General features: G+C 50.5%; 1 protein-coding gene across 1 annotated transcript in view; it reads right to left on the bottom strand.

Annotated features, from left to right (window-relative positions):
- Nucleotides 1-262: 262 nt before the first annotated feature.
- MAP6 (microtubule-associated protein 6) overlaps nucleotides 263-10,345 on the bottom strand; it is a 16,037-nt gene continuing 5,954 nt past the window's right edge. Inside the window, exon 3 of the mRNA XM_010007187.1 lies at nucleotides 263-424. Within this exon, the coding sequence (XP_010005489.1) occupies nucleotides 355-424 (70 nt within the window). The 3' untranslated portion in view covers nucleotides 263-354. The remainder of the gene's footprint in view (nucleotides 425-10,345) is intronic.

Raw genomic sequence — 10,345 nt, 5'->3', positions numbered from 1 at the left:
ACCCCAGAACTGGACCCAGCCCTGCAGGGAGGCTCTCCCAGTGTGAACACAGATGGGAAGCTGACCCTTCTGCTGCCCACATAAACTAGAGAGACCCTTGCAACACGTTGTGTTTCACAGCGACGAATAAAGGGAGAATTGGACCCGTTTTTCTTCCTCTGACTTTACTGAATAGAAGTCAAGGCACAGACATGCTAACAGATCCAGGTGACAGCAGCTTCTCAGTGCTTAAGAGACAAGAGAAAGTGCAGCTCAGCTCTGATCATCAGCTTTATTGTGTGCCAGCCAGACAAGCCACGGGTCATGCAAACATTACGTTTCCTCCAGCCGCCGCTCGGAAGAAAATGCTTGACTTCATGTGCACTGGTCCTGCACTAAGGTACTTGGCTCTTGGTCTGTAGCACCAGGGTTTTTCTCAGGGCTCCTGGAAGCAGAGAAAGAGCATCATGGCAAAGCTGTCAGAGCAATTGAACTGTGCACAAAACCAAAAGGCCACCCTGGAGCTGATGGTGCCTCTGCAGAGCGCTCCCCAAGTAGCCCACACGTTTGGTGTGTCCTCAGGCTGGTTGGTGAGCCTGATCCTGGTCCACAAAATTAGGAGAGCTGGAGCTCTTGACTTCTTGACCAGCCCGTGGGTTTAACTGGGACCAGGATCAAGCCCAGCCATCAGCTATGAAAAATGTTTGCCAATTGATTATAACCTGCTTTGAAGAAGCACCTCACTGTAAAAATGTCTCACAAAGCAGCAGCTTGTTTCCCTCAAGGTGGGTGATCAAAGTCCTATCATGCAGGGGAGCAGAGCTTGTGGGGTACTCAGGAAGCATCTGGTGCCTGTTAAAACAACCAACAGGAAAGCAAGGCAACCTAAACACATGCTCACCCCAATTTGAGAGCACCCCTTCTCCTCGATGCCTCAAGGAGACACCAGATGATGTGGTCAGATGGCATCAGATGGCACCAGGTGGCATCAAGGAGTTGGATGCTCATTAGGATCAGATCTGGGGCCAGCTCTGTACCTGGGGTAGTCTTGGATGGGAGCATAAGGGAACAAAGCCTGGGAGTTAGGGTTGATGCTGCCAGGAGCTCTGGGTGGGTGCTGGAAGGAAGGTCAGGTCATGTTGAAGAGCAGATGGGGAAGGAAAGACCTGTAGGGAACGAGGGAATCCATCTTCATCAGGAGAAAGGAAAGCATGTCCAGGAATGAGGAGCAATGTGTGATGGATGGGGAGGGAGCTGTGGGGCTGCAGAAAGCAGGTGAAGAGGCAGGAGAAAGTTGCTCAGGTTTCAGATGGGCAGCTTTGCACAGCAGTTGCATGAAGGAGCTGTGGAGATCCTCCCTTGTCCCCCAGCCTGATGTTGGCTTTTCCAGCCTGCAGGCTGAAGGAGGGAAGGAGAGGCTGACACCATGGCCAGGAGAACAGGTGGTAGCAATTAGCTCCTTGGCCCAGGAAACCAGCCCAACTTGGATACGTGGGTCTCATCATCCCTGCCTGAGAGGTTCATGAGCAGGACCATGTGGAGAGCCCTGGTAGGACAAACCTCACTCAAATACTCACCCTCATCCTGCCCTCCATGCCTCCAGTGAAGAGGCATTTGCTACCAGAAGCTGTGGGCAGAGGTCAGCATGGCCTTTATCCCATGGCCTCAACACAGGAAAACTGCTGAGTCCAACCCTACCAGTTCCTGTGGGAATGAGGTGAGTCCAGCACCACCAGTCAAGGAATTAGGGGGAAAATGCAGGACAGCTCCTCTTTGGAAAGATGTCCTACTGTCAGGACAGACCAGGTCCATACTGCTGATGCACAGACATCTACTAGGACAGCACCCATTGCCTGTTCCCTGGAGAAGGCTGGAGATGCCTGCACATCCTTGTCGCTGGAGAGCCTGCCCAAGGGCACTTGCAGATGCAGGCTGGACAGGTTCAAGGCTGCCAGCATCTGTTCCAGATGCCAAATTACCCACTCTGAGCAGATCTTCACATCTGCTCTAGCAAGGGAGGATGCAGTAACTACCAGGACTGAGCTCAGGTCTTCCTGTACCAGTGAGTATCTGATGTTGCAGGTGGGTCAACACCAGGCTAATCCCACCTCTTCCCTGGTCTTGCTGTCCAGCCCTGCTCTTGCTGTTGCTCTGCATTTCAGAATAGAGTTTGAAAGCCAAAGCTCTCCCTGGAGGGACATAAACTGTTTGAAATCACCCTCTGTTCACATCTTCCTTAGCCCCTGCTGGAGTCCCCAGGGGGATTCACCCTTCTCAGCAGCCTTGCTGTGGTTCCTCTCTGTTGAGGCTGGTTTGGTTTGGAAGGAACCTTGAAGATCATCCAGTTCCAACCCTCCTGCCATGGGCAGGGACACCTCCCACCAGCCCAGGCTGCTCCAAGCCCCATCCAACCTGCCCTTCAACACTGCCAGGGATGGGGCAGCCACAGCTTCCCTGGGCAACCTCTTCCAGATAATTGTGTGATTGTCCTTCCCACTAAAACTCATTCCAAACCTATTTTAAACTGGAAGGAGTGTGAGGGGGAAGCAATTACATGGTTTTTTTCCCCTAGGAACTGGTGTCCAGGGACAACACAGCACTGCACAGCCTCTCACCAGGAGGAGAACAACCAGGGCTGATGTCTGCAGGGCTACATGGTGAGGTCCAGCCCTGGATACCAGCCTTGGGAAGAGTGAGCTGGGAAGGTGCAAATCAGAGGGTTGAAAGGAAAGACTGACCCTGAATCGTAGCAAGTCCTAACACAGAAACATCAACACTTACAGATGATCCTTGTCTTAGCCAAGTGAGGAAAGAGTTTGGAGATCTTGGCCCCCCAGGAGGGCTGCTGGTGGCAAATCATTGCCTGGTGAAGCCCACGGGAGTAGAAGAGATTAATTATGCAACGTGACAAGGTGAGAAATGGAGAGGAGATGGATTGAAGGTGACAGATCATCACTTGGGTTACAGCTGAGAGAGAGACTCAGAGAGAGCACAAAATTCAGGAGGGATTCATCTCCCAGAAGCAGCACCTGGTATCTAGGAACAAAGAAAAAGGATGACCACCATGAGCATAGCACCATCTCCTCCTTGCTGGTCCTGATGTGACAACAGGGAGCTGGGATCTTGTGCCTTTGGGTCTAAACTTGCCTCTGAAGCTGATGGGCTCCAGCAATGTTATCCTGTTCTTCACAGATGTGGTGCTCATGGCTCATCCCTGACCCTCTAGGGATTCAGCTCTTGATGTTTTAGTGGCCTCATATCAAAAAGAGCCAATGACATTGATCCTTTTCTGCCAAATTATCTTCACCCAAAGGAGTTTAACAATTTGGGAACTGTTACAAGGCCATACAGACAGAACAAACTCCAGGCACATGGAAAGTTGAAACTTGCCTTCAAGAGCAACTAGAAGCAACAAGGATCATCTCTCCCCATGGCTCAGAAACTGCAAAACAGCCCCATGTAGCTGTGAAGAAAATTGGCCAAAGAGCCAATTTTAAAAAAAATAGAACCATGAAAAAAATCTGTCCTCCCTTTCCCAGAGAAGTCAGGTGAGGAGATCTTTTGGTTTGGGCCCTCCCCCAGAGGACACTGGCAGGTTCATGCTCCTCAGAAGATACAAACTCATCAATTCCTGGGCAAACATAAATAAGAATTAGATAACACGGCTTGGCAGTTCAGTTCTCTCTTCTGAATCCTTTGTGGCCCCTTTGTGCATTGAAATTTGCTGTCTGTGACAACAGAGACAAAAATACAAGTTGTCCTTGTCCTAAAAAATGTCCTCCTGAACATTGTACTTAATGACTGGTCTTGGTTCCATCCCTTGGAAAAGGAAACAGCATCCAATAGAGAAGCTGACACTGTAAATTACAGCAGGGAAATGGAGAAATGGTCACCAGTTTGGGGCCAACAAGGGCTGAAGGAGAAGAAAGTGTCTGCTGGTGAAGTCTGACCTGCCATAGGTGTGAGGAGAGCAGCAAGGACCTCAGGGTTTGAGGGCTTCAGCAACTGTCCACCTGCAAAGCAGCAGGTACAGAAGCTCTCACAATGCTCTGCCAGCAGAACTGTAGGTGTTAGAAGGCTTCATGTACCTCCCAGGTCAGCTAGGGACCTCAGTGGCACCCAGGAATCTTGTCCTAAATACTAGTCAGGCCCTAAAACTGGGCAGCTGAGATTCTTGGCTGCTGGTTTAGGTGGTTCTAGAGCTTTTTCACTCTTGGAAAAGAGTTTGGAGGAAGAGAAGGCAGCACAGTGGGTGGGAGCAGGTCCTGGGGGCTCACAGGAATGACCTACAGCAGGGGATCCTCCTTCCCACTGCCTCTTCCCAGTATCTGCACTGAAATCCCTGGAGCCTGGAGGTCTCAAGCACAACCCAGATGCAGGTCTCACGTGCCCTAGATGAAATCTCCAGGCTCCTCAGTGGGGAGGATTGGAACTCCCCACACATTTCAAACATAGAATCATAGGATGGTTTGTGTTGGAAGGGACCTTAAAAACCATCTAGTCCCAACCTGCCTGCCTGCCTGGGACATCTCCCACAGGACCAGGTGAATTTCATCTCTTCTGCCTGCTCTTGCACTCCCAAGGGCAGGAACAGACACTGAAGGAAGCCCAGGAGACTGAGCATTGCTTGATCCTTCTCCCATCCATGTCCACCAACTAGCTTCAGTTTGGTCTTGAGTTACATCTTCAGACCTAACTTCTGCAGATGGTCCATGAAACGAGACCAATGGCCATGCTGGGAGCTCAGCTCCTCACTCAGCATGATAAAAGAGTCTCCTTTGCTTTCTGGCAAGTTGGCATCACACCACTGGCAGTGAGGGTCACACTAAGGGTAGAGGAGCTGAGCTGCTCCTACAACTTTCCATGTGTGTAGCAGCTGGGAAGAAGCACCATCTTCACAGCTCCAGCCAGCACAGACCAAACCAGCATGTCCAGGCAACAAATTAGGACCAGGAGAGAGCAAGGAGCCCACCTGGGACTTGGTCACAATCAAGTCCTTGCTGTACTCAGAGGTCATAGGGACCACAGCAGGTCTAGTCCTAGCCTGGGATGGAGGAAGCAGATGTTCAGGTCACCTTCTGAACCACAAGAAGCCTCCTGGGCATCCATCTCTGAAACAAGTCCTGCTGCTAAGCCAGCTTCTGCTTCTTCCCCTGAGAGGTGCATCTGCTTGGCTTCCCACTGACACACTTGTGCCCTGTCTCCTGCAACACGCTGGGAAAGGCAGTTCCTTCACTCCTGCTCTGGGCTAGAAGGTTTCTCCTTCACTCTCCTCAGCTGCTGCGTTTGTCAAACCACCTGCCAACCCAGGAGGTCTCTGCACAAAGCTGGAGAGAGGCCAACCTCTTTATCAGATGGACCAGAATTGCAAAGGACAGAAGGTCACGCAGCTCTGAAGGCGCCAGGCTCCTACACACACAGCAAAACCTGTCTCTGTGGCTGTAAAACAACAGGAAAACAAGGCACTGGGGAACCAAAACATGAGCAGAGACAACCCAGAAAGGCCACGGACAGAACTGAGGCAGCAGGACTGACTGGTGAACGAGGACAGACACACACTTGTAGACACATCTAGTGAAGCCACACCAAGAAATGAAAGAGAGAAAGGGCAGTCATGGGTGAGCTGGTGTTTATTCCAAGCAGGCAGTGCTACCAACATGGTACAGGCAAAGGACAAGGGTTACAGTCCAGGAGAGACAGGACATGAGACAGTAACTCTGGGGAGGATGGGGAGGAGAAGGTCCCTGGTAGAGCTGGGTGTTCTGGATGAGTCGGAGGAGAAGGTGCTGGAGGGGGAAAGGTGGGAGGAAGCAAAGGGGTTGAAGAGGCAGCTGTGGGACAGACATGGGAGGGAAAACAACTGGGAAGGAATGGCAACAGGGTGGGCAGGTGGGGTCTGGTGAGGGCACTGAAGGCTGCATGGGAAGGAGCCAATACAGAAGTCTGACCAGTGATGAGGCCTGGGGAGAGGGGAGGAGCAGGGCAAGGATCTCCACTGCCCCGCAGCTCTGAGGCACCACCTGTCTCACTCAATTCAAGGTGTCTTGCTGGCTCGTGTCCCTGCAGATCTCTTGGCTCCAAACAAGGTGGTCACAGCTGAACTGGTCCTCATTTGGGAACTAAATCCTGACCCAGGCCAAGCAGCAGGTCAGTTCAAAAAGCAGGGACTACCCTCAGGATTCCCCTAATCTTGACCATCGGGTCCTGGCACCATCAAGTGCTCCTGGGTGCTGTTTAACTGATGAGGACAGATTCATCTGCCCCAGCCACTGAGTGGTGAGAACCCCATCACCACATGCCATGCAGGGTGGTCCTCACCCTCTGCCATGACCCAGCTCTCAGAGCCAGGCAGGGCACGTGGGTCTCTGGCTCCCCAAGAAGATTTGGGCAAAAAAGATTTGCTCAGGGGCTTGAGGTTGCTGCAAGTCTCAGGCTGGGCTGGGGTGGGAGGTGGGCAGATGGCAACAAGGGGGCTTCAGAGATGTTTCCCCATTTTCCTTCTGTCCCACTGTGGAACTGCTGACATGGAAGGAATGGCTCTCACATATCACCAAGGTCTGTCACCACTCCTCATCCATCTCTCTTCTGGTGGCCACTCCTTGCTGTTGGTCTCTGTGGAGCAAACTCCCTGCAGGGAAAGCATGAAGATGCCTTCAACCCACCAGCAGGTTCTTGTTTTATCCTTGGGCTCACATCTTCTCCACATGACAGTCATGATGTTTCCAAGGCACCCTGCAACATAAATAAAGACTGTTTACAAGTGTCCTGGTTGAGGTTCACAATAAACCACCAGACCTGAAGGACTCAGAGCTGTGTCACTTCTCAACACAGAACTTGTGAGTAGACCCAGTGGCATCAGTAGAACTGCTCCCAACCCAAAAACTCATAAGGGCAAATGGAAATGGGGAATGGGCTGTCAGAGCCCCAGTTGGATCAAACTCACCTTGACATTCCTGGAAACAGGGAGAGCTGGAGCCCAGGTCTGAACATGACAAGATTTTCCAACTGTACAAAAGCCAGTTCTTAGTGCTGGACACGGCCAGGCCACCACTTCCTACGAGGGAGTTTCTTCCTCCTGCACAGCTCCTCTGCTTTATTTGATGTCAGTGTTGCTGTTGGGTCTGGTGGCCACTCCTTGGTGTTGGGAGGTGCCAGGTATGACAGAGACATCTTCTTAAAAAGTCCCTTCTTCTTCTTCTGCACTGGCACATCTCTAAATAAACCCCAAATCCGAGGGATACTGTGACACAAGAGGTTGCATTCCTCATGTCACACTCACCCTTTGACCTTGCTTTACCAGTCAGGGACTGGTATTACCAGGCATTATCTACTGGGACAGGACGAGGGGTAATGGATTCAAACTGGAGCACAGGAATTTTCACCTCAACATGAGGAAGAACTTCTTTCCTATGAGGGTGACAGAGCCCTGGGACAGGCTGCCCAGAGAGGCTGTGGAGTCTCCTTCTCTGGAGACTTTCCAGACCTGTCTGGATGCCTTTCTGAGTGACCTGCCCTAGTTTTTGGTCCTGCTCTGGCAGGGGGGTTGGACTGGATGATCTCCTGAGGTCCCTTCCAACCCCTGACATTCAATGATTCTGTGATAACTGAAGATTTAAAAGGAAGCTCAAGAGATTTTCACCTGGCAAAATCACTGAATCTCAGTCCTGTGCCCAAAGCACTTAAGTTCCTGTGTGATGCAGGGGGGGATGGAGAGAATCAGGCAGGAACCTCTTCATCCACCCATGCACGAGTCTCCAGGGGTGTGTGCTGAAGCCCTCAGCACACAATGCATTTGAAAGCAACTGGTTAAAGTCAGAAACTTGCCAGTCCCCCCAGGCGCTGCTCCAAACCCTCCTGCAAAGCTGCACTCAGATGCTCCCTTATTAACAGCCTGAGAATCATAGAATCACAGGATCATTTTGGGTGGAAAAGACCTTCAAGATCATCCAATCCAACCATGAACCCAGCACTGCCAAGTCCCCACTAAACCATGTAGAAGCAGCAGATGTGACTCTTTAAACTCAACATGCCAGTCTTTTCTCTCCCTTCCCTGTCCCCTCCCCAGACACCAGCACTGACAACTGGGACTATTTTCACTCCAGTCAGGGCCTCCACACGAAATGCTCTTGCAAGACAAAGCATTTCTTTTTTAGTGACCCCCCTCCAGTGTTTTGCAGAGCCACCATTCTCACAACACCCCTGGGGAAAAGGTGGGCAGTGCCAGCCAGAAAGGATTTGACTAAGGTGAAAGGCTGAGTCAGCACCAACGGGTTCAGTGATGGTTAAAGACCAAGGAGACCAGATCCACACACTTGTTTCCAGCCAAGTCCTAAGGTCTCTTAGAAATACATCCTGCCCTTTTGGGTGTTGAGGCTTTGCAAGGTTCAGAGATCAACAGGTGAATGTTTTCCAGCCCTGTGTGTGTGGGCAGCTGGGTGGGACCAGATGCATCACCCACCCATCCTGCAACATGGGACAGACCCCACACCTTCGTATCATGGGAGAAACCTTTTGTTGGCCAACATGGCTTGTCACAGATATGCCCCATCAACAACTGGTCTTTAAGAATGAGCATTTTTCTCCAGTACCAGCTGTGGAGGGGTGAAATGAGAAATCCCCAGACCTAGAGCTCAGCTGAAACACTTGGAAGATCACGTCGTTGGGCACGAGGGATGAATGGGTGAAGCTCATGGGGGAGGGAGAGGGAAGGCAGGGTGATGTGGCAGGACATCAGAAAGCAGCACCATCATGAGCATGTAAGCCAGAGATGGAATAAATTCAGAATGTGATTTGTAAACCAGGCAGGGGTGAGAATCAGCCCCCAGAAATGGTACCAGGAGAGCAGGGCTGGTGCTCCAAGGGAGTCAGCAGAGCTAATGCTGGAGGAGAGATTTCCAAATACAACCCCCATGCAGACAAATTTCCCTGTGCTGCTGGGGATGTTACTGGAATATCCATTAAAAGAAAAAACATGATTAAAAATAACAACTGTAGAGAGGATCTTAGGGGCTAACTAAAAGAAAAAAAAAAAAGAGAGAAGAGATTAAATTCAGATCAGTGTTCTCCACTTAAAATGAAATGGTGCTCTTGGCTTTGCTTTCTTCTCTACCATCATTTTCTCTAGACAGTCACTGCTTTCAGGAAGGTAAAATCAGTGCTTTGCAGCTCCACAGACACTGCCAAGTGCCTGTTCACCTGTGTCTAGGCTTCTGCAAGTTCTCGACCCAAGAACTTGCCACCTCCTTTCAACGGGGTTTTATGGGCCCTTGACCCCTCTGATGGGACCTTCAGGTGGTTTTGGGCCAAAGCAAGAGCTCTAGGCAGCTGGCAAAGGGTTTGTAATTAAGTGACCTCATCCACAGCACCTCCCCTCCCTCCAGCTCTGGAGGGGTTCCTGCTCCCTGATCCAGTGCAACGTGGACACGAGCAAGGTGCAGCAGCACCAGCCCTCAGCTCCAGACACTAAATATATGTATTTATATAAAATAAAACCCAGCTACCTGCTCTGTCCACATCTTCACTGTCCATCTTCACCTTTGCAAATGCTTAGCTCTCATGTCAGGCTACCCTGAGGTCAGCAGCCACCTAAAGGGAGCCACACTGTGACAACTCAGTTGTCCCTGTGGTGGGCATGGAAGTGGTGGTGGCTCCAAGCACCACCAATCTGATGACAGGAAGGGAGTTTCTTTCCCTTCACTGTGCTTCTTATTGAGAAAACAAGATCAAGGAGGTGGTGTTTGTCTTTAGCATTTATTTATCATTGGAAAAAAAAGAAAGAGACCCTTTGAGCAAGCAAAGATCACAAGCACGTCACAATCAATTGGCTATACATTAATTTGTGTGGGTGTTTGTGTGTGTGTGTGTGTGTGTGTCACTCTCATCAGGACAGCAAGAATGAGAAAGCACCATGAGGAGGTGTGCTTCACACATTACAGGAGACAATTGGTGATAGGCAACCAAACCCAGGCCACAAAATAGTAATTAGACACTTCCTACCTGCCTCCAAGAGGCAAGAGTTTGTGGAACTCATGGGAGCCATGGTTTTTTTTTTTGACACTGGAGGTGTCGTGGCAAATGAAGCAGCAGGTGATCAGTGTGCAAAGCAGTCAGGGAACAGGAGCTCAGTCAGCAATTAGCACCATTTTGCAGAAAGGAGTTACCAGTACAACACAGTGGAAATGGGAAAGCAAGCACAGACAGCACAGGAACCTTCACAGGGTTAAAAAATAACCAAAGCAAAACATTTCTTCTTTTCTTTTTCTTTCTTTTCTCTTTTTACAAGGAAAGCAAAACATATTACAGAGTAGCAGTGACACAGGATCAGCAGGGTGGGAGCTGGAAACACAGAACAGCAGAGCACTCTTTC

The sequence above is a fragment of the Chaetura pelagica genome, unplaced genomic scaffold (assembly GCF_000747805.2).
Source record: "Chaetura pelagica isolate M959 unplaced genomic scaffold, ChaPel_1.0 scaffold430, whole genome shotgun sequence".
Taxonomy (NCBI): domain Eukaryota; kingdom Metazoa; phylum Chordata; class Aves; order Apodiformes; family Apodidae; genus Chaetura; species Chaetura pelagica.
Note: the sequence above shows the minus strand (reverse complement) of the source record. Positions and strands in the feature narration are given on the sequence as shown.